Source organism: Ilyonectria robusta (assembly GCF_021365365.1).
Source record: "Ilyonectria robusta strain PMI_751 chromosome Unknown BGZ61scaffold_4, whole genome shotgun sequence".
NCBI lineage: Eukaryota > Fungi > Ascomycota > Sordariomycetes > Hypocreales > Nectriaceae > Ilyonectria > Ilyonectria robusta.
In genome coordinates, this window is record NW_025764438.1 from 2,316,737 (window position 1) to 2,343,332 (window position 26,596).

General features: G+C 50.5%; 6 protein-coding genes across 6 annotated transcripts; 3 read left to right on the forward strand and 3 right to left on the reverse strand.

Annotated features, from left to right (window-relative positions):
• Positions 1-2,907: 2,907 nt before the first annotated feature.
• Positions 2,908-4,303, forward strand: BGZ61DRAFT_343967 (uncharacterized protein; the record flags this gene model as incomplete). Its single annotated transcript, XM_046239652.1, has 3 exons — positions 2,908-3,111; positions 3,336-3,709; positions 3,757-4,303. The coding sequence occupies 3 exons, from the start codon at positions 2,908-2,910 to the stop codon at positions 4,301-4,303; spliced, it is 1,125 nt and encodes a 374-aa protein (XP_046108843.1).
• Positions 4,304-6,600: 2,297 nt separating this feature from the next.
• On the reverse strand, positions 6,601-7,152 carry BGZ61DRAFT_344574 (uncharacterized protein; the record flags this gene model as incomplete). The annotated part of the gene is made up of 1 exon (XM_046239712.1): positions 6,601-7,152. One exon carries the CDS (start codon positions 7,150-7,152, stop codon positions 6,601-6,603), a length of 552 nt encoding a protein of 183 aa, XP_046108844.1.
• Positions 7,153-7,821: 669 nt separating this feature from the next.
• BGZ61DRAFT_445751 (alpha-mannosidase) lies at positions 7,822-12,109 on the reverse strand. The gene is made up of 7 exons (XM_046245121.1): positions 11,672-12,109; positions 10,700-11,588; positions 10,315-10,643; positions 10,118-10,256; positions 9,635-10,057; positions 8,838-9,574; positions 7,822-8,762 (listed from the first exon to the last, which is right to left on the reverse strand). Exons 1-7 carry the CDS (start codon positions 11,851-11,853, stop codon positions 8,147-8,149), a joined length of 3,315 nt encoding a protein of 1,104 aa, XP_046108845.1. The 5' UTR covers positions 11,854-12,109; the 3' UTR covers positions 7,822-8,146.
• A 1,051-nt stretch (positions 12,110-13,160) lies between these two features.
• Positions 13,161-15,211, forward strand: BGZ61DRAFT_414537 (alpha-glucosides permease MPH2/3). Its single transcript, XM_046243327.1, has 3 exons — positions 13,161-13,629; positions 13,698-14,877; positions 14,936-15,211. Exons 1-3 carry the CDS (start codon positions 13,222-13,224, stop codon positions 15,046-15,048), a joined length of 1,701 nt encoding a protein of 566 aa, XP_046108846.1. The 5' UTR covers positions 13,161-13,221; the 3' UTR covers positions 15,049-15,211.
• A 2,207-nt stretch (positions 15,212-17,418) lies between these two features.
• On the forward strand, positions 17,419-19,102 carry BGZ61DRAFT_344625 (major facilitator superfamily domain-containing protein; the record flags this gene model as incomplete). The annotated part of the gene is made up of 6 exons (XM_046239718.1): positions 17,419-17,525; positions 17,582-18,273; positions 18,334-18,568; positions 18,622-18,676; positions 18,733-18,830; positions 18,886-19,102. 6 exons carry the CDS (start codon positions 17,419-17,421, stop codon positions 19,100-19,102), a joined length of 1,404 nt encoding a protein of 467 aa, XP_046108847.1.
• Positions 19,103-22,785: 3,683 nt separating this feature from the next.
• On the reverse strand, positions 22,786-26,529 carry BGZ61DRAFT_504150 (uncharacterized protein). Its single transcript, XM_046251791.1, has 5 exons — positions 25,312-26,529; positions 25,153-25,239; positions 24,959-25,100; positions 23,270-24,906; positions 22,786-23,164 (listed from the first exon to the last, which is right to left on the reverse strand). Exons 1-5 carry the CDS (start codon positions 26,297-26,299, stop codon positions 22,851-22,853), a joined length of 3,168 nt encoding a protein of 1,055 aa, XP_046108848.1. The 5' UTR covers positions 26,300-26,529; the 3' UTR covers positions 22,786-22,850.
• Positions 26,530-26,596: the final 67 nt, after the last annotated feature.

The following is a 26,596-nucleotide window of genomic DNA, read 5'->3' on the forward strand; positions in this document are numbered from 1 at the left end:
AGACCTAGAGAGCTTGAGACTGATTGTAAGAGTCTGTAAATTTATCATCATTATTTTAAGAGATTTATTTCAGTCTCTTTTAATTAACTTTTTAATCCCTATTTGGCCTCTATCTTTTATCTGATTAGATATTGGGCTGCTGCAGACCTTATTAAAGCCTTATCAGCTGAATTTTCTGCAACTAACCTGATATTCTATTTTCAAAGATATTTCCCTACTAGGAGACATAAGCCCAGATCCATCTGACTTTATACGTGTAGTCTGGTACAGCGTCAGGCTGATTGCACAAGACGTCTGTGCAATGACCTTCTGTGCATCTCCTTTAAGATAGGTTAATGAGTTAAGGGTTAGCTTTTTACCTTTCTGCTGCTAAACCAGTGGTTGTTATGTAGTCTGTAGACGTCAGCAATGAAGAGTAAATGACTTGTCCACGGGAATCCCTTATTGCCCAAGGCTGTAATGAGCATATAATCACTCGAAAGAAGCCATGGAGATGGCGAAGAAGCACATGCCGATATTTTGCAGAATAGCAAGCCGGCACCGAGCGTGCTCCTCAAATAACGCCAACACCACGGAATAATTCATCTCGGACAATCTTGATGGTACTTCCAAAACAAAGCTGGAGTTTCTCAACACAGAACCTGACCTACAGAAATTGTGACGCTATGTGTGCTATCATATAAGCCAGAGAATAGTCTGAAAGATTGAAGATTTTGTACTTGGTCTAGCAGTGAGTTGAGATTCTGTAGAGGATATGTAATCCAGAACTTAGGACTGAAGGTGTAGTCAGCCGCAGAGGTCAACCAAAGGGTTACGCACAACAGTTTTGGAGAATACACACGTTACAAAAAGACCCGTTGACTTGCATTGATCTGGTAATCCCAGGTGGCAGAGCCGTTAATAGTATTGTTGATTGTTGCATAGGGTTGAGGAAGACCATCAGAGTGACTAGTGGAGGCAACAGAAGCGAGATATTGGTAAGGCGAGGAGGCAATGATCTACTGAATGCGCTCAATTCTTTCTCTATATGATCTGAGGGCAATGATGGGAGACGGGCGAATTTCCCCCGGGATTCAACGCCCCCTTCTACTGCAGCTGAACCTAATAACCCTCGTGGAAGGTCATGTAGGACGGGTCTCCTCGCACCTCCGCTTGCGTTTCTTGCACGTGAGGCATCCACCTCGAGATCGCGTATTTTTCTCCGGCCTTCCGTCACCATCGAGCCACTGTGGTATTTTGATGCCAACAGGAGAGTGAAACTGGAAGTGAAAAGAATCGGGTGGATAGAGTCAACCAGGAATGACGTCTAGGTCTGTGAGTTTAATCTGAACGAACCCGAAGCATACGGAGTAAATAAAGGGATCAACAGTGAAGGGGGGAGCTGCTGTGTTAGGCATGACGTTTATCGTCCAAGTATCGTCCAATTACGGGATGGGCGACAAACTTGCGCAAAGACCTTCCATCAGCTATTCCCTCCTGTTGGATTGTGACCCTGCATTGCGAAACCTCGGAGAGATTGATATCCTGCCCTCAATTGGAGGGGGCGCGGGATGACATCAAAGCCCCTCTTGAGAAAAAAGGGGGCGGGAGGCATCCTAAATCAATACCACCATCATCAACCTCTTGATCGAATGGGGTGTACCAGGTACTTAAGTTACGCTATCCATCAGCTTCCACGTTCCGGCCCCGTAGGGCTTACCCCCTCTTAGTTAGCACATAGCCACAACTGGTACCTGGCGGCGCCACCGTGCTCGGTTATAAACCCCTCGGAAAATATTATGTGACTCGGCCGAAGAATGAGATACGCCACGGTGAATAGTGTATGCTTGAGGTATCATGAGCAACTAGAGTCGCTGATCGTACACCATTTAGAATAGTAGATCTCTCCTGTGCTAATACAGGCATGGGAAGATATTTATCATCATCTCCTGTTGCCTGCAATTCAACTTCCAGACCAAAGCAACAGCCTGAATTGGCGTCATGTCTAGCCACACACAGACACGTACCCCCTACCCCGCGTCCGCGTGGCCCGAGGGAAAGTAGGCAGGGTATCGAGCTTGGACTAGATCGATTGTGTGACAGTAGTGTTAACGATCTGGCGATCATTAGTTTGCGAGCTAAAGGGATCGTCATTAAACTTGAGGTCATCGGGAGGCGATCATAAGTTGATGCTTTCGGTCAATTGTAACTAGTCATGTCCTGACAGGTATCGGAGCTCGGCATGCCGGGGATGCAATCCGAGCCCCATAAATCAAAACTGACTATCGTCGTGGCTGACGTGAGCTAGCCCCTTGAAAGAAAGGGCAGAGATAACCATTAACTCAGTGGTGTACGGCGTAGTACGGAGTAATTCCGCTAGATAGGTCCGAGCAGGTTCCTGATGGCCAAGCAATGCAGGTAAATCTGCCTTCGTCTTAGCGTCTCGATTGTGCATCTACAACGAGGCTAGCGACTCGCGCACGGCCCTCCCCCGGATTGTGCTCCCTTGTGCTCTGGCGAGTTGCGTTCAAGAGATTTAGCTATGACTCGTTGAAGAGACGGGCTTTCCGAGGCCGATCCAGCGAGACTCTCCACATGAACCACAACCAGTGGATCGGATTACGGCCAAGTCCTTCCATCAGCTGAGAAGATTCAGGGGTCAAACTTTATTCTGGCCAATGTCTTGGATCCCCAACTTGGATCCCAAGCCAACAGAGCCGTGGCTGATTGATAGTGTGGCTGCTGGCTGCACACGGCGGCCGCCACGGAGAATAACGAGCTTGGCCGCGCTCACTAAAGGTAGAGCTAATCGCGTAACTTGATCAGTTGGTATTTAATAAATGGCTCAGGGCCCAGTGAGTGGCCTAATGTCTTGCTTTGAACCCGCTTCCCACCAGCTTTTGTCCCAGGCCAGGCCTACCTACCAAAATGGCCACCCACAGCCAAGCGGCAGACGCTCACGAATCGCGGAAATCGACAATCATCGCCATCGTGAGTTCAGTTCTGACCGTGGCGTTTCTCCTTGTATCGATGCGAGTATACACTCGTGCGGTTATATTAAGGAACTTTGGCATCGATGACTGGTCTTGTATATTCGCGTTTGTGAGTACCGCATGCGTTCGAGAGGCTCCCGTGTTCTGATGGCAAAAACAGATCTCGACGCTGGCGTGCGGGGCTCTCATCGCCCAGAGTAAGCTTTTGTGAGCGGCCTCGTCTTTCCCCTTACTAATAAGCTCAGATACAACTAATGGGCTCGGCGCACACCAGTCCACCCTTTCCGAGGAAGAACTCACAGAATATTTAAAGGTTGGTTCTGAGAATCTTTGTTTGATCAAACGCTAATCTTAGCGACTTAGATGTTTTACTGGTCTATCCTCATCTACAATATCGCCCTAGCAGCCATCAAAATGACCTTCCTTCTTCAATACTACCGTGCCATGACTACCCACAAACTGAAGAAAGCCTACATTGCCGCTCTCGTCGTTGTAGGCCTATGGAGTCTCTCTCAGATCTTCTTGCAGGCTTTTATCTGTACGCCTGTCAGGGCGTTTTGGGATAAAACCGTCAGCGGATCGTGCGTTCCGTCACACCCAGCGTGGTATATCAACGCAGCTGGGAACATCGCAACGGATATCCTCATTTTGATACTTCCGCTGCCTATTATCCTGAAACTGAAACTTGGCCGGCGCCAGAAATACATCCTCATGTCTATCTTGTGTCTGGGTTTTTTGTGAGTTTTCTGCCCTTGCACTCTCATTCGCCACTGACATGATCAAGTACCTGTACCATATCCATCATTCGCATTCGCTTTCTCAGCATTGAAGGCGATGGTACCTGGCAGAACGTCGACACGGCTGGGTGGTCGATTGGCGAACTGTGCTCTGGGATTGTTTGCGCCTGTCTCCCAACAATCCGCCCACTCGTATCTCGCTACTTACCATCCCTTTTTACCCTCGATCGATCGTCGGTGGGACACCAGGATTCCAGAAGCGAGCTGAGGATGAACCAGCGTTACGGTTCACGCACCCACGAGCTTAGCAACTTTCCCCACCGGAGTCTCCATTCATCGGAAAGTAAGGATGTGTTGTATGGCTCACAGACAGGAGTGGTCATAAGTACCAAAATTAGCCAACGCACAGAACTATCGAAAGACGGAGGCGAGCTCACAATACAGCATATAACTGTCAAGGGAGCGGACAGCAACAGAGGGTATAATTCCCGCGAGAACGAGGGCCAAGAGTCACAACATAGTAGATCGATTGATCTCAACCATAAGGAAGTTCCGCAGATGGCGCACCGACCGGAGGCCAAAGAATTTACTTAGCTGATTTAATACTATTCAACTTTCGCTAGCCAACCTCAGAAAGGACACTGATACCATCGAGTGCTCGTCCGGTAGATGCCCAAGCAGTTCGGGAGCCAAAGCCGCGCCAGATATAGCTGTCGCACAGATAATGCCCCATTGTGTGTCAATTATGCGATGGAAAAAGTTGACGTCGTTGGTGTTACGTATAACAGTGGAGATATCACCCGGTCGGATTGGGCGGCCGGAGTGGGTATTATGACCGGCAACGCCTGAGGTTCCCTGGTATGTCTCGCAATTGTCCTTGTTGCAAATGATGGGCTTATTGCTGCAGGACTGGTTGAGCTGGGAGCTAAGTTGCTTCTCTGGGTCTGTCTTATTATTAAGATAGATAGGATGGGTGGGCTGCGGCGTTATTTGGTTTTTTTTTTTAGCTTTACTCAATATCATCAGATAGATCAAAGCCATACAGTAACCTCAAACAGTAGGAATAAACAATAAGTACTATACCCAGCACCAGAAGAAACAGTAGCTGAACAATAAGGTTGTTGCCCACCGGTCTCTGCCTGAAGCTTCCATTCAACGCCTCTGACTTCAACCCTATTGTCTGCAGTCAACGACCTTGCTGTCTGCAGTCAACAACCTTGAGATAGTAACCTTATTCCGAGTAATAGGATATAAGGGAGACTGACGTCTCCTATCGTCAAGGGACCAACTTCCCTTCTAACACTCATCTATTATAACAACCTTTGAATATGTCGACTACCATGAATCGCAAGGCCCTTGTTATATGTATTCCTATGTATCGGGGATACGAAAATGGAGTCTATAATGATACTGGATTTATTTGGGATCTGCAAGATGAAAGAGAAAGATGCAAGCTGGATAACTATCTAAAATTCCTTAAAGAAAAAAACCTCCTAGACCTCTCACCACACCACCCAGAACGCCTGGATAGATCCCAAAGGATTGCGTTAGCTATTTTCGGATGCGGTCTATTTCTTGACGATAGGAACAGAGCCAATCCGCAGGGAAACCGGCATCGATATTATATTCATCCGGGTAGAGATGGCCGTATTGTATGACCTGGCCGATGATATCGAAAACACCGACGACGACAGGGGCCAAAAGTTCCTCGTAGAAATTGGCCGTGAAAAATACAACCCCTGGTTCCGGGAGTTATTGTGCTGCGTCGGGTTGGTACGGATGCTAGCCACCTAGGGTGCTGGGGAGGGGGGGTTCGAATGACTTGGATCTTGGGGCGTTAGGTCGGGTCGTGGGAATTGTCGGTGCATACATCAAAGTTAGAATGGGTCGAAAAAGTTAGACAGGATTCCGGCAGAGAAGAAAAAAGCAGCTTGAAACCCAAACTTGGGCCTTGGCAACTGTGACGTGCGCGCAACGAAAATGCAGTAAATTCAAACACTAGGTTCCCTCATCGAGGGAGGGCTGCGGCGTTATATTTCGGGGTATTTAATGGAACTGGAGACGGATGCGTGTTTTGGCCAGGTTTTGAGGGTCGACCTCAGCCGTCCTCCAACCCAAATCTTGCCGCTCGATGACCTCGAGGCCAAGCTTGACGCGTTGCGCAGTATCGTCGAGGGACAGAAAGTTGCTCGGTTGGACCCCGACTTCAACCTTATTAAGATTCAATTTTCCTTTCTCATCCGGCTGTCGGCCCTCCAAGTGACTTAACCGCCAGCCGCCCTCCGCTCTGTAATCGATAAACTGGGGCCCCTTACAAACCACTGTAAGTTATTTTTAGATTCTCAAACTGGACGTGCAATCGTAAGCTATTATTACTAATAGTTATCTCAGTCCTTCAGAGTGTTAAGTTTGCCGACAATACCAAGCGCAAGCACAGCCACAAAACGGGCAGCAAGAAATCTCAGGCTCCCAGCAACCAGCCTAAGGAGGTAACCGAAAGAACTAAATATAACGAATTTTCTACTAAACCAATCGGTAGGAATCAGAAAGTCATTAATAATTATCGGAAGCTCCACAGCAATCAATATATTATCACGGGTTTTACGAACCCCATAATCTGCCACATTATGCCATTTGCGTGGAACAACTCGGATTACAACGTCAATATAACGGAGCGATTCATCCCAACGATATCCAAGGTCTTGGATCTTCCAGTTGATTTGGACTCGACTAGAGCGCTTGCCTCACTCCACGCAACGAAGGGATTGCAGTCCATGTTGACAGGCAGAGTAGCCTCAATTTCCGATTTTAGTTCACCCCCTTGCATTGCCTGATTCTTGGGTGTAGTCTTGACCACCTGCATTATCTCGATGACAATAAAGAAATAAATTTCAATGCCCCGAGGGCCGCACACCATCCATACCAATGCCATAATCCTCGCCCAACTGTTCCGCGCCAATAGTCACCGGCGTGCTGTCCTGGAGCACATACATCATCCTCGCCCACTCCGTCTTGCTCCCATTCTCCCACGCATGCATCGTCCCGCGTTGGATGGCAACATCGCCGCGCTGCATGAGCCGCGTCTCGTCCGAGTCCAGCCGCAGGACCACGGTGCCCTCCAACACAACGCCGTAGTCGAGGCTGACGGTCCGGTGCATGGGCGACACGCCCCCGGGCGGCATGTCGACGAAGCGCACGACTGTGCCGCCGGGAATAACGATACCAGGCGGGTTGGTCATGTATTGTTTATATGACTCGATGTCCTTGCTGTCTGCCAAGTTCACAGGTGTCTCGCTCGTAGTGTAGCCGAGAAAGAATTTGTATCCTTCGCCGATAATTTGTTCGGGCAACTCCTCGGCAACGCTCGTGCTGAAAATAGCCTTTCCCTCTGGATTGTGGTCGGTAATGAACCGCTTTGGGTTTGGGGGTCCTTGGCCAGACATTTTTGTAGAGATTGATTAAGAAATGACAAGTGTTGGAAATGATTTTCTAGATATAAAGATGAGGTCCGATGAAGAATACAGCGGCCTTTTATCATCACCGTAGAGAGTGTCCGCCGGCAAGTGGAGGGGAGGGGAAGTGGAGCCGGAGCACTCGGCGATCTTGATCTCCCCGGCGCCGGCAGTGCACTTCGGCGTTGCTCCGCTCTCAGACCCGGAGATATATCGGTGTGTCAAGATACTGTAAATAGCCTCACTACCGAAAATACCTCCCTCGCCTCTAGGATCTTCGTTCATGTCTTGGAGCGCCATCTTGGCGAACGGAGTCCTTGGCTACGATACATATGAGACCGTCGCCTTAATCAGGAGCAGTTTCGGCACCGGCTCCATTCCACGAAATAGACAGTGACGATAAAAAAGATATCTCGGTACTGTGGTCAGGCGCGTAATGGGTTTATGGAGGCATGTAGGGGCGGTACTGAGATGTTGCAGAGCACAGTTATTGCTTCCGACTAGACTACAGTGAAGTCATTTCTGTTCCCAAGTTCAATCTGGGCAAACATTCCTTCACTCCAGGGTATGTCCAACTGTACAAGGTATGTTCAAGCACACTCTCGGGAGTTTTTCTCCTCTGTACTTCACAAATGGCTTTGTATTTGTATAGCTTTAGGGTTGAAGATAAGAAACATTCCGCGGCCAACTATCTAATATTTCTATGGTAGTCTAAGTCAGGATATAGATCACTGGTCCTCCCCATGAATGGTAAAACCTGACCTCTTAAAGGCAGGGACAACGATCAAGACTCAACACATTACACCTCAGAGATGTCATCTACCACTATGCATGCAAGTGACATCCCTGAACCGTAAGTGTGTAACCCAATTACGCATCTAATTCTATGACTGTTAAGACCGGCGTTTCCGTTCAGAGTCCCAAACCTACACGGTTGGCTGAATCTGCACCATCTCTACCGCGTTCGTTGCGACCGAGCATTGCGTTAATCCTTCAACACCAAGCGGTAGGTTGCAACTTCAAACGCGCCCAGTGTCACCTCAAAGGTACTCCCTTGTACCGGAATCTCCTCCAGGTCGTCTTCAAGGATGTTCGTCTTGAACACCTTTTCAACCGCAAGCGCCGTTTCAATCGTTCCCCTTGCCATGCCGCCCACCGCGTCGTAAATTCGCACCATGATGCTCCGCCCCTTTCGCTTGGGGAGATTGTCCTGCGACACGTCCTCGTCGTCCTCGCCGCGCTTGACCCAGTCCAGCACAAGGTTGTCGTCGCCAGTGAGCGTGATGGGGGGTTTGGACAAGATGGCTGGCGCGCCAATGGGGGTCGTCACGAGCCGCAGGGGATTGTTGAAGTTGAATGCAGCCCGGACTGTCTGCGCGCCGAGCCCTCCACGATGCGGCAATATGGCCCAGCGGATGTGGTGGCGGCCCATGTCCGCGTTGCCATCGGGCGCCTTGGGAGACCGTAGCAGCGAGAGCCTCATGACGTTGCCCACGGTTGCGAAGCCGTACTTGCTATCGTTTATGATGGAAACGCCGTAGTTGTGCTCGGAGAGATCGGCGAACTTGTGGCAGCAGACCTCAAACTTTGCCATGTCCCATCTTTATGGGTCACAACGTTAGCCATATCCCACAGAGAAACGCCAGTACCAAGAGGGTGTAAAAGACGGGACTTACGAGGTATTGTAATGAGTCGGACGCTTGATGACGCCGTACTGTGTCTCGTACGACGCCTCGGTGTTGCTGACCTGCACCGGAAACTCAACCTTGAGGAACTTCATCGTCTCGTGCCAGTCAACGTCGGCTGTGCACTCAATCATAGACTGTTGCTCATCGAGTACAGAGGTCAACGAAATAGTCGTCCTGATGGAGCTGGTCTCGCTGATGCGCGTCTCGGTCACCACGCTCGCTCGGTAGCCCTTGTCCTCGTGAATAGCGGTAGTCGAGCTGCTCAGCTCTTCGCGCGTCTCCAGGTGGTACACCTCCACGTCCCATGCCTGCCAGTAGATGGGCTTGTCGTCAAAGACGACGAACTGGTTGGCCTTTCCGGACAGCACTTCCCGCCTTGCGCGATGGTCGTAGACGGAAGTAATGCAGCCCTTTTCCACCTTGACGGTCAACTGGCCGTTTTCCAGTTGGAAGACGCCAGGCGTCGTCTCTTGTATGGTGACGGGCTTGGGGCCGTCTGAGGAGGCATTGAATGACTCGACGGCGAGCGCGTGGCCTTCACCAGAAGCGATGACAGCCTCAGTCTCAGAAACGTCGACCAATTCCTTTCGTGGCCAGGGCAACGTGTTCAGGGCGATGGCCGAGCCAAGGTTCAGGCCGCTGACTGCATCGGTCTTTTCAATGCCAAGGACGGTGAAGATTTGCTGGAGAAGCACCACTCCGGTCTCTCTGACGTTAGCATAAATCTACTTCCGCATTAGCTCTTGTGTCTCTCAGATTAAGTGTCCTGTTCCAAGGACTCTGACCTTTTCCGAGTCATCGTAGCACATTTCAATGGCTGTGCCAGGCAGACAGTCGTGGAACTGGCAAAGCATTATGCCCTGCCACATCTCATCCAACTCCTTCTTCGGGTACTTGTAGCTCTTGTCCTGGATGGAAGCGATGGTTACCAACAACTCGAGATCGTGCAGGAGGATCTCAGAAGTGCGGTTGTGGAGCTTGGTACGGGCCTGCGTGGTGTACACGCCGCGATGGAGCTCAAAGTAGAGCTCTCCATACCAAGTCACGAGGCTGGACGCCTTCGTCTCGAGTCGGTCGAAGAATTGGTCGACGGTTGCGCCGGCGTGGACGCGGGGAATAACGCCCATGGTATCGGCCATGCCTCGAAGTCGTCTGAGTCTTTCCAGATGCTGCCAAGTCGGGCCGCCTCCGCCGTCGCCTTTTCCGAACTGTGAGATGTGGCTGCAATTAGCAAGGGGTTCCCTTCCAAGATGTTTAGGGCCACTTACAGCCATGAGAGCCGTGTTGTCCTGGTCCAAGGACTTGTGATTGGATATGCTTTGGGTGATGTTCTCGAAATTGCCCTCTGCGGTATACGTCTTGCATGGGGGCATATGGCAGATAACCTGGCTTCCATCCAGCGCCACCCTGTAGTAAACACGTCTTTAGCTATAATCTTATCACTCGAGTTGTGGATAAGACGTACCAGTTAAAGGTCGTATGAGGAAACTCATTGACACTGTTGAAGCAGGGCTTTTGCGTCATGAACCTCGTCATACCAGCCAGGCGACAAATCTGAGGAATCTGGCAGGAAAACCCAAAAGTATCTGGCAACCAGGATGTCGTCGACCGGAATCCAAACTCGGCCTCGAAGAATCGCTGGCCGTAAAGGAACTGGCGCACGAGCGACTCACCGCAGGGAAGATTCGTATCGTGCTCGACCCAAGATCCGCCAATGGGGTGGAATTGTCCAGATTTGACCTTGGCCTTGACTCGTTCCCACCCGTATGGGTATATCTCTTTGAGCCATTTGAACTATAGCATACGTCAGTTGTGTTGGCTTGTGAGATGGACAGGGAGTTGCTGCTGACCTGTTGAGCCTGCGAACAAGCAAAGTTGAGCTCAGGATACCGGTCCATCAAGTCACACTGATTGGACCACGACCGCACGACCTTGCGCTTCGTCTCGGCCCACGGCCACAGCCAGCATGTGTCGATGTGACAATGGCCGATGGCGTAGATGGTTGGTCTACGGTCGAGAGCGCTGTCATAAACGGCCGCCGAGTCGATGTCGTCTCCGAGATACTCGGCGGCAATTTTGCGACACGCCAGGATAGAGTTATCATCTCCCACTTTGAAGGTATCGATGATTCTGCTAGCTACGTTGAGTGCCTCGTGCTGCTCCCATGAATCCTCGGGCAACGTCGTAGCAGCGTCGTGGATGATGCCAAAATCGACATGCAACATCCTCGCCTGCATATTGACGGCGACGAGCTTGGCCTGCGCCAGCTTAAAGTACTTGTCCTGGTCAGGCGGCTGGATCGAGTCGCCGCCGGCGTTGTTCTTGAAAATGGGCCGGCCAGGGCCGTTGCCAAACATGCCGTTGCAGGCCATCTCGAGGTAGATGACATGGTCTTTGCCGTCTTTGAAAGATTCGGGCACGATCCACTCGACGCGCTCACCGCGCCCGGTCAGTCCCTGGAGCGGCTCGCCCTGGGCCGTCCAGACGGTGGCCTCGTTGTTGCAGTCCCAATGGAGCTCGACGTGGGTGTCTTTGCCGCGGAGGGCTTCGGGCAAGGTGAGGGAGCATTTGAACCAGTGTGTTGTCCACGAGGGACCAAACGACTCGCCGACTTGTGTCTCCCTGTATGAATTCGACTCGGCAGTGGCCTCGAGAAAGGTAGGACGTGTCGTGCCTGGCGCGTCCCAGACGGACAGCTTGACATGTGGTGGGCTTGAGTATTCACCATGATTTAACACGCTACAGCCGGGTAATAGTATTGTCAGCACAGCAACGGACAACGCTACGACAAATGAAGTTGGTCACCGAGGACGGCCACTCACGCCATCAGGTTCGCCTTCTCCCATTGTCCCGGCGTGAAGAAATTGACCAAACGTTTCTTGTACAGCGAAGCAATCTTCTTGCCCACCGGAGCGGGGGCCTTGAGGGGATACGGCTTCGCAGTGGTGGCAACGGGCCGAGGCGCGGCCTCGTCGGAGGCCGGATGATTTCCGTGTGAACACATTGGGAGTGCGTGCTGCAGCTTGGCGACGTATCTCCGTGTTGGTCGCCACCTCAAAGATGGAGGCAATGAGGAATGCGGACTTTGCGGTGTGTTGCTAGACGAACCGTGCCAGAACGCCGGGTTGCTTGGGCGTCAGCGTCAGCGACAGCTCGGTGCATAATAACGCGCCGTTTGATTGCAGCTCGGGAAGTTCACCGAAAGTCGAGCGAGCAGTTGGGGGCAGACTTGGCAGAGGGCAATAAAGCCTTGGCATAATATCACGGCTTTGCTGGTCAAGGAATTGGGGAGCGCGAGGAGGGTGATGTGGGAGGAGGGCGGGGGCGCGAGCGGGGGTTGCAATGTGAGACAACGGCGCAGCATCTCCATTTTCTCTAAGCGGAGTGGAACGAGGTTGTAGCGAGTCTGCAATGCAATGTGACCTTGTTATGGATTGTGTCTGGGGTATTTTTGGGGAGGGATGGCGTGGTATATGGCCAGTTCTCAGTGGCAGTCTGTGAGACGCTCGACTATACTTGAGCTGTTCTAAAGACTCGTTCTGTCTGGTTTCAAGCATCTACTACCGCGTACTTCAGAGGCAAACAGCTCCCGGAAAACCTCAACCGAACCGAGTCTAGGGTAAAGGATGGCCATCTTGTCAGTCATCTCCGGGGTCAGATTGGAGCGCCTGCAGCTTCCCCGCCATGGAGCATCCGCGTCGGCCAATGGAAGCACTGAATTCCGGGTTTGGCGAACATGTCCGGCACTGTTGTTTAAAGTTGGGGGCGGTGTGGTCGATCACGGCGAGGTTTGAGAGGTTCGAGAGGCAAATCCTGGTTACCCGAGGCGACTCTGGGCCTGCAATTGGCTGTTCTTGGCTGCCAAGTCTCTCATCCTCCCTAGCACATCACATGGTCTTGTCCTAGTTGTTTTGGGGTTTTAGCTCCGACGCTTAACTCGAGTGGACCGAAGCTGGGGAACAAGTGATTCGTGGAGCCCCATGGGGAAAATCCCCGCCCCCGTCGTGGGCAAAGTTGGGACGCTTGGGAATGATTGGGAAACTCGGGGTAGGATCGGCCGAAATGGATCCGGGGTTGGGGGTTGGCCGGAGGTTGATTGGAGGAGGACGAGGGATGGAGGAGGCGGAATGGGGAAGATATCCCAACTTGACGAACGGTCCGGGAACAAGGAACAAGGGAATGCAGCTGTGAGGTGGTATCAACACCATTGAGTCATTGACCTGATTGACACCCTGCAGCGCGACGTGCATATCTTCTCCACGTTTCCCTCTCATCCCAGACTCTCTTTTTTCCCTCCTCTCTCACCGGCATCAACTCCTCTGGCCCGCCATCTCCCTCTCCCATCTTGCCAGCAACCATCACCGACAACACCATGGCCGTCAAGGACGACGCCAAGGTCGAGTCCGGCCCCGCCAACCACAGCGAGTATGGCGCGTACAACTCCCAGGTCGAGCTCATCGACGCTGCCGTCGCCGCCACGGAAGCCGAGACGCTGCTCCCGCGCAAGGAGCTCTTCAAGCGGTACTGGCCCGCCGCCGTCTACAGCATGCTGCTCAGCTTGGCCCTCGTCATGGAGGGCATGGATGTCGGCATGATCAACAACTTCTTCGTCCACACGGGGTACCTCCGGCGCTTCGGATGGCCCGATACCAACGGCGAGCTGCACATTTCCACCCAGTGGCAGGGAGCCATCGGCGCTGGCAACAACATTGGATCCATCTTCGGCCTCTTGATCAACGGATACCTGCAATCTCGCTTTGGTTCCCGCAGGGTCTACATGGTAAGCTATGCCTCGCGCCGTGTGAATGAGTCTGTAGCCCGAGTCACCGCTAACATGCCTCCTTCTAGGGCGCTATGGCTCTCATGGGCTGCACCATCTTCATCCTCTTCTTCGCCACCAACGTCGAGATGCTCTTGGCCGGCAACATCATCTGCGGTATCCCTTGGGGCATCTTCCAGACCCTCACCACCGCCTACGCCGCCGAGATCTGCCCGGCCGCCATGCGCGGTTACCTCACGGCCTGGGTGTCCATGTGCTGGGGCGCCGGCAGCTTCCTCGCAACCGGCGTCCTCCGCGGCTCCCTGAACCTCCCGGGCAACGCGGGCTGGCGCGTTCCGTACGGCATGCAGTGGGTTTGGGTGCCTCCTCTGCTCCTCGTCGGCTTCCTGGCTCCCGAGAGCCCCTGGTACCTCATCCGCCGCGGCCGCCTCGACGACGCCGAAAAGAGCCTGCGCCGTCTTGCGGCCAAGGACCACTACACCGAGCAGACCATGGCCGAGACCCTCGCCCTCATGAAGCATACCAACGAGATGGAGAAGATCGAATCAGCCGACGCTAGCTACAAGGACTGCTTCCGCGGCACAAACTTGCGCCGTACGGGCATCGTCATGATGGCGTGGATCATCCAGATGCTCAATGGCCAGTCTATTACCCAGTATGCCGCCATCATGTTGACATCCGTCGGAATGAGCAAAAACATGGCCTTCAACTACAACATGGCCATCCAGTCGGTCAACATTGTGGCCACGGCTACGGCCATTGCACTCATGGGCAAAGTCGGACGTCGCACCTTCTACCTCTTCGGATCCGGTGGAATCGGCGCCTGCATGCTGGTCATTGGCATCATGGGATTCGCTGCTGAGAGAAAGACCATCGCCATCCCCACGGCCGCCTTCTTGATCGTCGTGCAGTGCATCTTCAAGGTCTCTCTCGGCCCCACGACCTATGTCGTCGTTGGAGAGACGTCCTCTAGCCGTATTCGAGCCCAGACCATTGTCCTTGGCCGCGCCGTCTACGTCTGCTGCGGCATTGTCGTCCAGCAGATCAACCCGCGCATGCTCAACAATAACAGCGACTCCTGGAACTGGGGATCCAAGACTGGCATGTTCTACTTCGGACTGTGCTTTTTCTGGGTCATCTGGATTTGGATGTTCCTCCCCGAGACCAAGAACCGCTCCTTCGCCGATATCGACTACCTCTTCCAGAAGAAGGTCAACGCGCGCCACTTTGCCACCACTGAAACCAATTGTAAGTCTTATCCTCTGGTTGTATATTAATGAACTTGGCTGACTTGCATGTAACACAGTGTTCGAGTTCACCCAGCCCGACTCCAAGGCAGCCCAGTTCGAGGAGCAAGTTGAAGATACTGGGGCTCCGCCCGCGCCTCGGGAGATTCACGATGAGAAGCGCGCACAGTAAATAGCATATCTGCAGACATTCAAAGGATTGCTGGATTCAAGAGGAACGAAATGGTCCTCAAGGGACGACGCTCTCTAATAAGGGTTAGTGGACACGATATAGTTGTGTCATCTCAATTTACTTAATCCCAACTTCCGCTACCAGTAAACGATCTTTCTTCCAACGAATAGACGGTCAAGATGTGTTCCTTGACATAACCAAGCCAGGGTGATATTATGAGTGAACATTGTGATTTCTCAGAACTCTTGTTCCGTTGGTTGCCGAATGGGATGCTACGATCACACACGGCGCCTCTCCCGTTTTGACCCAGGCGCTGATGACAGCCATCTCGTTAAAGGTATGAGCAACTAGGCTTCCAGTACTATGATACCCACCCGGGACCTCGAAATTCGGACGAAGCTTGGCAGCTTGTCGGGCCCGATCATGGCCGCAGCACGCTCCCACAGCTCCCGGGCTACGTATGGTGGCACAGGCACATCTGCACGTCGTCCTAATCTATCTACGTAAGAACCCGTTCGTCACACCTGGCTGATAGAGTAAATCATCTTTTTGAAGAGAGCTTATGAAGTGAATCGGGCTAGTTTCATTTCGAAAGTCGCACGCGGTTACGGCACTTACCATCGAGCATTATTAGGTACGTGCTCATCCTCCCTATGGCGGAGCTATGGAGTTACGCCATAACCCATGGTTGAACAATAGGGTCTGCTGGGACTTCATCGCAAATTTCGAGTTCTTTTCAAGCGCAAGGATGTTTTTGATAAGTACATAGTCTCACATCCATGACATACCCGTGTCTGGTTGACACAGCTTAGCCCTTTGACAGGGGATCTGTCAAGTTTGTGAGACCTAAATCAACGGCGTTGATCCTAGATGCTCCCCCGCAGCCATATTGCACGAACCGTCGATCTTAATCATCTAGATTAGGTAAATTCAGCCACATTGTCATTCGCTTCCCAATAATCGCACGGATATGACAGTATTGGATGACAGAGCCAGCTGTCTGTGTTGGGTAGACGAGCTGAGAACTAACTGTGGCTCATTCTCTAAGTTCTTTGGGGGCCCGATTTCAGATCATTTATAAGCAATCGCGTTTAACATAAGCAAAGAATAAAACAGTGCGTGTTGGATCACATTAGCAGAGTCTTCTTGCGGGCCGACATCTTGCAGATGCAAGCAGGAGAGAGTGGATCAAGCTTCTACAGCAACCAGCAGCTTGATTTTAGACGCTTAAGTACTCAATTATAGACTAGTCGTACCGATCTACGCAAGATCTTTGGAGAGTGATGTTATCATAGGTGGGACAGTACATAGGTGGGGTGGTATCACAGGTGAGAGTATCATATGTGAGATAGTAACCATGTAGGCAAGATAGTAACCATAGGTGGGGTAGCATCGTAAGTGAGACAGGCATCATAGGTAAGATAGCAATGGGTGAAATAGGTAAGGTGGGGTGAAGATCTGTTTAATCCATCACTACATTATCCAAACACCCAGGTGGTCTGAGTGCGCCGCCAACTTGGTCAAAGAAGTACGTAGTTGATAACTGGCAGCCGGACTCCAGTCTTCCCAAATCTCTAACTGGGCTGCGGCAAATATCTAGAGTGATCGAGAGTAATGGCCTAACTGGCTCTGTTTTACGAAACGCGGCCAGTTTTCGAAAAAGAAAAATCCATTTTTTAAGCTTGTTTTTAAGTTTCTTTGAAGTCCTTTAAGCTTAAGTCATGTGCCAAAATATCATCCCGTATCGGGGATCGGGATTGTCGAGAGCAATCTAACCCCCACTCTTCCCCTTGGCAATGTCCTCTTCGCTCTGCCAAATGCTATCAAGTCAGACAGAGATCGGCGTGTTTGAATGGAACCCCGCCCTCTATCCTCGGCTACCGCGCCCTGCAGACCCTTGTTGACTCCTATCTCAGGACCTTACTTATGTTCTTATCAGTCTAGGTGGAGACTATCCCGCCACTCTGAGTCCAGACTAGACCAATTACGTTATGTCGCCCGCACGATGTCGAATGTTCAGCGAACACATCCTAGCTTCAGCTCAAAAAGTGTGACTGACTACCATTCCAAGACGTGGTTTGTTGGTCCTGGGGCTTATACTGAGCATATCGTACAAAAGGCGGGGTGGCGACATCTCCACTGTCCCACGTTGTTTCCTCTATTGAACTTCTACAGATGCAACAACTTTGAATCAAAGTCTTGAGACACGCCATAGTTTTTCCTGAAATAACACTCTACTACTTAGCTGGTTGCACAACCATAGACTGGTGTCTCAAGATGGAAAAGGAACCATCGGCCATGGCCACGACCGCGCCCACAGACGTAGGTTCCAAGACTGAGTCACAGGTCGGCAGCACCATCGCGCTTTCAATGGAAGAAACAACGTTCGGGGTCGACGAGAAAAAGCTCGTCCGAAAGCTGGACCTACATATCATCCCGCTCATCATGCTCCTGTACACTTTCAGCTTCCTAGATCGGTCGGTCATTATGATGGTTCCTGCTGGCAAGGTGACTTGGCTGACTGAAATATTAGCGTCAACATCGGGAATGCTAGATTGTACAACTTAGAGGGAGATCTCGGCTTAGTCGGCAATCAATTTCAAATCGCCGTCTCAATTCTATTTGTCACATACCTTTTGTTCGAAGTCCCAAGCAACCTCGTTTTAAAGCCCTTCACACCGTCTCGGTGGATTGCTTTCATTGCTACCAGCTGGGGCATAGTCGCAACCCTCACTGGCCTTGTCCAGAGCTTCGGCGCTCTCGTCGCGGTCCGATTGATCCTCGGCGCACTCGAGGCGGGCCTCTTCCCAGGTTTGAATGTATATCTCACATTCTTTTACACGAAACAGGAACTTGCCCTGCGTGTGGGTTACCTTTTCGTTAGTGCCGCGATTGCGGGCTCAATTGGAGGCTTGCTTGCCTATGGTATCGGCCAGATGGATGGCGTACAGGGGATGTCCGGCTGGCGCTGGATCATGATCATAGAGGGTCTGCCATCCGTTGTTCTCGGTGTTGCGACGTTCTTTCTCCTACCCAATGACCCCGACAGCGCCTATTTCTTGAACGAAAACGAGAAAAAGTTAATGGTTGCACGATTCCGTCGTTACTACGGCGATACCGAGTCAGCGCAGCAATTCAGCAAAAAGGATATGCTTGGGGCGTTCATGGATTGGAAGGTGTACATGTTTTGTATCGGCCAATTTGGTGTAGATACCATGCTTTACGGTATGTGATGCCCATGCATCCTACGAAAATCTTGTCATAAGATTAACCCATATTTCAAAGGTTTTTCGACATTTCTCCCCACTATTATCAATGGATTGGGGGAGTGGACCACTGCTGAGGTGCAGCTCCTGACAATTCCTTGCTACTTCCTGGGCGCTGTTACCTATATGAGCACAGCCTATCTCTCAGACCGGCTGCAAAAACGAGGTATTTTCTGTGTGATATTCGGCACGGTAAGCGTGATTGGCTACGGGATTCTCCTAAGTGATAGCTCAGCCGGTGTCTATTACTTTGGGTGAGTTAATATCACGCTTCCAGTTTTCGAATGAAGTTGCTAACTCACTATAGATGTTTTACGATTGCTGCTGGTTTATACGTAGTTGTTGGATTGCCGCTTGCATGGGTTTGTCCACACATCTTGCTCGAATTGTGATGCCACTACTGACTTGCATAACAAAGCTCCCGACCAACTTGCCCAGGTATGGAAAGCGCACGACTGCCAACGGTATGCAGTTGACTACGGGGAATGCCTCTGGAATCATGGCTCCGTTTATCTTGTAGGTTCATCTGATCGCCCGCAGTATATCAGGGCCTAACCATTTTTGGATATAGCCTCAGCGCAGAAGGTCCTCGGTATACAAAAGGCAACGCGGTTTCGCTGTCAATGGTGGTTATGGGTACTGCTATCTATGGGTTCATGTGGTTCTGGTATTCGAGAGAGAATAAGAGGAGGGATCTTGCCGAGGCAAATACGGCTGAGGAGGGATCGACGCCAGCGGAGCTTACGGAGCTTGGCGATTCCAGCCCGCTCTACCGCTACACTTGCTGATTCTACCTGAAAGGTCGTTCATCAGCCCGAAGCTAGCTTAATAGAGCGTCGCAGCGAATTCTTGTCAATAAGCTTCGTTTGCAGGCCTCAAAAGGATGCAGTATCCCCGAAGTAAATGTGGTGGTTCTATTATATCAGCCTTGACGACCAAAACCTTCGGCAATTATCTACACTTGTAGACTGTTAATAATGAAGCTCTCCTACTGTATTACCTTCGCTAGCGTTTTGCTGTCAATATGGACGATATCTTACTGGGTCTTACCATACTTTACATATGCCAGGTCCACAAGCAATACCCTAGTCCCTTTATCTGCAAGTCCAGCAATATCCAGCTTGCATTTAGCCCCCGTAATGGCAAGAAATTCCTTTGAGTTGACCGCCAATCTTGAGCAGTGGCTTGAATAACTTGGCAAGACAGCAGCGCAGTCCGCCTCCCACGGCTTTTAAGAATCAGCAGGATGCTTTGCCGTACATTCATTACTTTCGATATCATCGGGATCTTGCCTTCGACGCGCCATTCGGCATGGTAATCAATGGGCGAGACTAGTGCGAGTCTACATGTCCAATATTGTGCCAGGACGAAGCTACTGGCCCAAGATCACCGCGATATCAGCTGTCAAGACTCCCGAATCGAGGAGCTACGTCCTACCAACTTGGCTGCTGCAAACAAGGCAAGTATTACAGGCCTGTATATTTCTAAGGCTTAAGAACAATGGATTTACTTATGATGCAGCTTTGGTGATCTACTCCAAGTGGGTAGATGCAGTCAACAGATGGCCAAACATTAATGCCGCTCACAGCCAGCCATTGAACATCTCCCCGCAGGCACCATTTACTGCTTCACAGTATAATGCAATTCTGGACAAGATTGTGCTATTATTTGCCCCTTTCTTCAACGTAATGGACTGCTCGGGAGATCTCTCTACTACATTGACCCCGCGTCGCCTGAAGCAAAAAGGTACCAATTTCATTTCGGTCCTAGCAACGTCAATCCCCAGGTCCTTATTCCTGATACCGAAGCGCAGAGGGTTGCATTCACCAATCGCTCATCCCTTTTGCAACCGATTCAGAACAGTCCCCCGATACATTTCAACACCACGACCGATCATACCAAAGAAGGCTCTCGACAAGCTGAGCGCCTTGTCCGCCTTTGCCGATCGGTGTGGATGAGAAAAAGGTCACCTTCACAGCCCTGGCTGAGGGGAAGAAACTCTTAGATCAGATGTTTCAGCTCGTTGTGTCGGAGAAGCGTACCGTCAGTTTGAATAGTATCTTCGCAGCATTGGGTAACAAATGCTTGAATTGTGGATAAAACTGTGTTTTTTTGACCTTGTGCCGGCAACTTGCTCACCTTGAGGGAGCAGACAGAAGTTAGATTAGAATAGTATCTTCGGAAAGGCATCCCTTTGGATCACGCCCTGCTACGAAGTCCTGAGCAGGATCGTCAGGCCTCTCAACTATTTATGAAATGCCTTCGAGGGAACCTGGCTTCAGATCACAATTAAGTCAATCCGCCGTTCCTGGATAGCGTCCGTCACACAAGTCGGAACAGTGGAATGGTCACGATCGCGCAATATGCTGAGTAGCTGGATCACCCTGGGTCGAGCAGCAGACGAGGTCGACGACGGATCATGACCGGTGAAGAAGCTGCTATCATCTGCTATTACAACGATGCGCCTATATCGTATCGTCCTTGCTAACTATGTGGTGCAAGAACACCTTGCTCTGGGCTACGGATACATGGCGCTCCCGGCCTCCAAGCGAGCGATCGTTGTTAACGAAGATTAACCCGTTCAACTACAGATAATCGCCTGGCTATCCAAACACTCTCCAATACAATGATTAAAAAAGCCTTAAAAGTAGACGAGTAAAAGTGTGCAAAGCGAATCGACCCGAACACTCGACACAATATCACTCAAGAGGTCATGGCTCTCAGCGACGCCTTCAAATATGAGCATAGCTTAACATCCATTGATCAGTGTTCTGCAAATCGACTATACCCTGCTCTACAATCACCTCGCCCTAATATGCTAAGTGTTTATGCTGTCTTCCCATTTACTCTACTATCCTCAGGACGGGCCTAGTTTCATAGTCCTGATAATATTATTTTTACAACAGCGGTACAGGATCTATTGAAGCACATTCCGCTCCCTATTTTCCTAACTGAGGCTTCAAAATACCATGGCAATGTATTAGTCCAGAGCCACAAGTTCTATCCTGTCAAACCCAGGAAACTAAGAATGTTTGAGGAATTCAGAATAGCAGGCTGTCGGCATCTTGCAGCTATTAAAAGACAAGTGTATCATCCGAAAAGATCTCCTATGCGACTTGAGGTCAATCCTCAACAACTTAAATAATTCAGGGAAGGACGGGGTTCTGGAAAGCTGTTGCTATCTAAGTTCCTGTCTCTCTTATTAAATTAAATTAAGTAAATAAATAACCAATATTATCCCTTATAAGTACTAAACAGTAGAAACTTTCCTTATTACGCTGATTTCTCAGGCTAATAGATAATTATTGGTAGAGTTAAGATATATAATTGTGAGTGCGAATATCAATACTCAACAAGAAAGCTATACCAAGGCAGCCAGAAAACCCCAATGCTATACTTCAGCAGTATCAAGTGTGGATAAGAGAAACTCCGCCCTAATTGAGATAACCAATATCTAGTCCCATATCGTCGAGAATATTAAGACGATCGAGCAGTGGACAAGAGTCTATTTTCGCCGCGGAAATGACTATCATGCGGCCGGGAGATCGCAAAGCCGGACCCACAGATCCGCCCGTCATCTGTTGAAGACTGGCCCTAAATCCTCATGAGATAGAAACTAAGAAATATTTTATCCGTAGATTCCAATCGCCAGACGTGACAACATCTAGGCGGAACTTCCTATACCAGTTCAACTAAAATAAGCCGAAAGAGTTTACGCGGAATCCCACGGAGAGCAACACGCTGCTGTCCCAATAAAGTATTGTGAGTTAGCTGTAAGTGAATATCAAGACGTTAGGGTGCGCTAGTACACACCAGAGGGGACTAGAAGCTCAGCAGTAAAAAAAGAAAACAGCAACAATATTATCAACAATACAGACCATATGCCCAGTCCATTCAAAGGTCAGCAATATCCTCAGACAGACTAAGGTATCTAGTCCAACTGGTCACCTTTCCCAATACCTCAATGAGCTGCAGTAACAGCTGCGTCTTGAAAAAGCTAGATCTTGGAAAAGGCAAAATCCTGATGAATATAAAAGAATTTGAAACAGTAGTCAGAATAGTGATTTCAACAATGCTGTAAGTGAATATAGGCCCTCGAAGGGCCAAATAAATCAGTGGCTCTCCAGACAGTATTACACTGGTGCACATAACGTAGATCCAACATACCTATCCAAAGTTGGTGAGTCATTATTGTATCTTGCCTCTTTCACATCACAACTGTCCAGGTGTACCAAATCCCCTTCGCCACGTGTCGACATCATCTCAGCTTCAGATATAAATCATCATAGATTCAGCTCTAGTATAGGGCGAAAATCGGTCTGAGAACTCGAGGAACCAGCCAAATGGTGTCAACACTAACGGTGTCCGTTAGAGCAGATGGGGCGGCATGGAATACTGGCGTGTGTCCTTGGTGCATGACTTGTTTTGCGAGAATTTCCCAAACCAGCTGTACGCCCCTTTGCTTCACTGCCATAATTTGAATATCTGTGTCAATTATGCTGATGAGTCATTTAAATTTAATAGCCTACACTCAGTTCACATAGTTTCTACTCTCCCATTCTCTAGAGTAGAAATTGCAAGCTGCGTGTCTGGGTGATTCAAACCCAACTTTGTCTGCCTGATGTGAACGCACTCACGCATCAAGTTCGTAGCTTCGGAAAATCTTTCCAGGCTTTTCCACGTGTATGCGAGATTCGCCATGCTTATCAGTGTATCGGGGTGATCTGCCCCAAGCTTGGCCTTAGAAGTCTCCATCACGTACACTTCAAGCTTCTCTGCCTCCTCCAATCGGCCCTGTTCCCAGCATGTCATAGCTAGGTTCCCCATACTTGCCAGTGTATTGGGATGATCTGCCCCAAGCTTGGCCTTAGAAGTCTCCATCACGTACACTTCAAGCTTCTCTGCCTCCTCCGATCGGCCCTGTTTCCAGAATGTCATAGCTAGGTTCCCCATACTTGCCAGTGTATTGGGATGATCTGCCCCAAGCTTGAGCTTGCAAATCTCCATCACATACACTTGAAGTTTCTCTGCCTCCTCCCATCGACCCTGCTTCCAATTCGTTGACGCTAGGTTAATCATACTTGTCAGTGTATTGGGATGATCTGCCCCAAGCTTGAGCTTGCAAGCCTCCATCGCATACACTTCAAGTTTCTCTGCCTCCTCCCATCGACCCTGCTTCCAATTCGTTGACGCTAGGTTAATCATACTTGTCAGTGTATTGGGATGATCTGCCCCAAGCTTGAGCTTGCAAGTCTCCATCACATACACTTGAAGTTTCTCTGCCTCCTCCCATCGACCTTGCTTCCAATTCGTCAACGCTAGGCCAATCATGCTTTTCAGTGTCTTGGGATGGTCCTCTCCCCAGATCTCTTTTCGTATCTCCACTGCCTCAATGTTGAGCTTTTCTGCATCACTCCATTGGCCCCCAAAGGAAAAATATCCAGCAATACAATTGAGGAGTGTTGCTTTTGCATCATCATCATCTCTCGACCCAACCCCGTCCAATCGTAGCACGGAATTTGCATGTGATAGAAACATAGCACATTGTGTTTGGTTTTCAAATATATTGCCATCGGGATATATATGCGATACTGTCTGGAGTGCTTCGCTCTTGAATCGAGTGATCGTGCCCCTGCCGTTAAGCCACTTGCGTGTAACTAACTGCACAAGGCGATGCATGTCGAAGTTGCCGATATTGTTCTCTGTCAAGAACGAGAAAGCCTTGAGAATGCCCAACGCTTCTGTGAGTTCCATATCGCTGCGCGGGCCCCCGTTCCGATCCTGCTCGCTGTAGTGCGATAGAAACTGCGCTGGGATATCCTGACGATCAAGAAGGCACATGAAGGAGAGGAGCTCGCCAGCAAAGACGTTTTGCTGCTCGATCTGCTGAAACGAAAGAATCCATGTTTGGGCCACCGGCTGAAGTGCATCGGAATCTCGCCCTATCGTCTCGAACTCCTTGCTGAGCAGGTCGATCATGTTCGTTTCACTGCCATCCAAAAGTTGAATGTATTTGGCAACTGTGATGCTGGTCTCCTGGATGTACGCTGCCCCCTGGGCGAGGGCGAGGGGCAAATTCTCCAACCGATCTGCCAGCATCAATAAGTCATCAGAGGCCGCGGTGGTGTCCGATAACTTGGCACGAAGCAGGTGCTCCGACTCGTTCTTGTCCATACAGAGCACTTCAATCGGCTGTTGTCCTTTTGTCAGCCGGACTCCCACCTGCTTGTTCCTGGTTGTGATAAGAATAGCACCATGGGCGCATTCGGGCAAGTAGCGTGCGAGGTTCTGCTTGTTCTTCGGTTCGTTGGTTGTAGCGGTGCCCGCTGGTTGACTAGAGAAGAGCTGCGCATCATCTGCATTGTCGATGACCATCAACCACTTCCCGTGGTTCTTCTTCTCCAGCCAGCTTTTCACCAACATCAAAACGTCAGCTTTTGGGTCGTTGTGGCCAGGGATATGGCATTCTTTCGCAATAGACCCATACGCCTGGCGGAAGCGTTCAGTAGTGCTCGCATGAACCCAGAAAACAGACGTCTGGGGACATGTCTCTTGCAGCCAGAATACATGTGCCAACGCAATCTGTGTTTTTCTGGACACCTATGTTAGGCCATCAGTGTAAATGAAGAGGTCAGGTGACATACCCAACCCCTCCCAGCCCGTACAGTGATACTCTTGCCTGAGAAGTGGCACCTGTCTGTTGTGTATCGCCAAATCGATCCTTCAGCTTGTTGAGGATTTCAGCGCGTCCTACGAAATCCGGATTGCTCGTGTATGGCACAATGTCTAGCTTTTGTTTAGTTTTGACAGTTCGTAGTTACCAGCAGTTTCTACTCACACTTGACAGGCAAAATCATTTGCTGTTCCTGTATATCTGGCGCTGTGGCTGTCCGGATTGGCATCACTATAGCAGGACCGCTTGGAGCTATAATCGCACAATCGGTTAGCTCTGGTTGCAAAGATCCCAAGTCATTCCAATCAGTCTAGTATCACTTACTTGCCGGTATGGAAGGCGCCCAGTGACTCAAAAAGGCTTTCATGCAAGCCGCAGCTGTAGCCGCGGCGTAGGGCTGTAATGACTTGCTCTTGTGACTGTCCGCGTAATCGCATGCACCCTTGATCACGACGGATGGGAAGGTGTCCCAAATTCCGGCGCCTTCCATTTCGAAAGCTATAACGCCATCTCTTGCTGCGATGTCGTCACGATGTTTCCCAGACTTCATCACCGAGTCGCCCGACGCGATCAGACCTATGTGGACAGCCGGTTTTGGATTGCCTTGGCCAGTTTCGAGACGATGGCGTGTTACAAGCTTGCCGCTGCACCCTACTTTCTCGCACGGCTCCTTGTCACCAATATGATCATATGATGCCTCGAATAGGATATCGTGTGTCGGGCCCGGATGCTGGGCACCTAGCGATGGTTCGATCCGAAGGATGTCGAGGTAGTCGGTCATCTTGGTGGCTAGGAGCTTACGGGCTCGAAGGCCTTCTAATTTCGCTAGCACCGCTCGGATCTCAAGGTTCGGTCTGCCCAAAGAATCGAGCACCGTGGCCTTACGCACAAGACCTCCTGGAAGCTGCCGTCCAAGATCGTATTGAATGACTCCATTGCTGATGACGACGTCTCCGAGTATAATCTCCTCGCCCCTGTGGCCAAAGGGAACAACACCGCAAACACCGACCACGAGAGCAAGCTTAATGCTTGAGAAGCTTGTCCGGCAGTTATTTGCGACGATGGCTGCATTGGTTTTCCCCATGCCCGGCATGCGCACGAGAACAACGTTGTGACGGCCGATGACACCGGTAGAGTATGCATTTGGGTCACCCGGCGCTTTATCGAAGGGCGGGTCTTCATCATCCCAGTAGACGTCGAAGAGAGCCTCGACAGCATCGGCCTCGAGGGGAAGGGCGCAGAAGATTGCGATCTGGAAGCCTTCGCGAGAGGCTGGGCGGGGTAGTTGAGCCTCCATGGTCGGGGAGGTCATCCTAGGGTATGATCTAGAGCTGTTCCGACCTGAGGAATCGCCTGTTGGTATCTTCGTTCATCAGAGTAGAGCCAAGCCTGCCCCAGCAACGGGAACTAACGCCAAATAGAATGGCAGTTGTATGATCGTGGAGACTGAAAAGGAAGTGGTTCGATTTCTGCCCTTCCAGTTCCGCCAAGGCGCAGCCGTAAAGTGCAAACCAATCATAATGCGAACAGCATCGGGGTATCCTATATCCGAGCCAGGCCGTAAATCAGCTAGATTCTGCGTATGCAATGAGTAGTTAGTTGGTTAATT

Excerpts from the sequence above, each read along its gene's own strand:
- BGZ61DRAFT_504150 (XM_046251791.1), bottom strand. The coding sequence starts at position 26,299 with ATGACCTCCCCGACCATGGAGGCTCAACTACCCCGCCCAGCCTCTCGC. Across the intron at positions 24,907-24,958 it reads TACGGGCTGGGAGGGGTTGG|AAAAACACAGATTGCGTTGG; the intron begins GTATGTCACCTG and ends ATAGGTGTCCAG. Across the intron at positions 23,165-23,269 it reads TCATCCCAATACACTGGCAA|ATCATCCCAATACACTGGCA; the intron begins GTATGGGGAACC and ends AGCTTGGGGCAG.
- BGZ61DRAFT_414537 (XM_046243327.1), top strand. The coding sequence starts at position 13,222 with ATGGCCGTCAAGGACGACGCCAAGGTCGAGTCCGGCCCCGCCAACCAC. Across the intron at positions 13,630-13,697 it reads GTTCCCGCAGGGTCTACATG|GGCGCTATGGCTCTCATGGG; the intron begins GTAAGCTATGCC and ends GCCTCCTTCTAG. Across the intron at positions 14,878-14,935 it reads TGCCACCACTGAAACCAATT|TGTTCGAGTTCACCCAGCCC; the intron begins GTAAGTCTTATC and ends CATGTAACACAG.
- BGZ61DRAFT_445751 (XM_046245121.1), bottom strand. The coding sequence starts at position 11,853 with ATGTGTTCACACGGAAATCATCCGGCCTCCGACGAGGCCGCGCCTCGG. Across the intron at positions 11,589-11,671 it reads GAGAAGGCGAACCTGATGGC|CGTGTTAAATCATGGTGAAT; the intron begins GTGAGTGGCCGT and ends ACCCGGCTGTAG. Across the intron at positions 8,763-8,837 it reads CCGACTCATTACAATACCTC|ATGGGACATGGCAAAGTTTG; the intron begins GTAAGTCCCGTC and ends TGACCCATAAAG.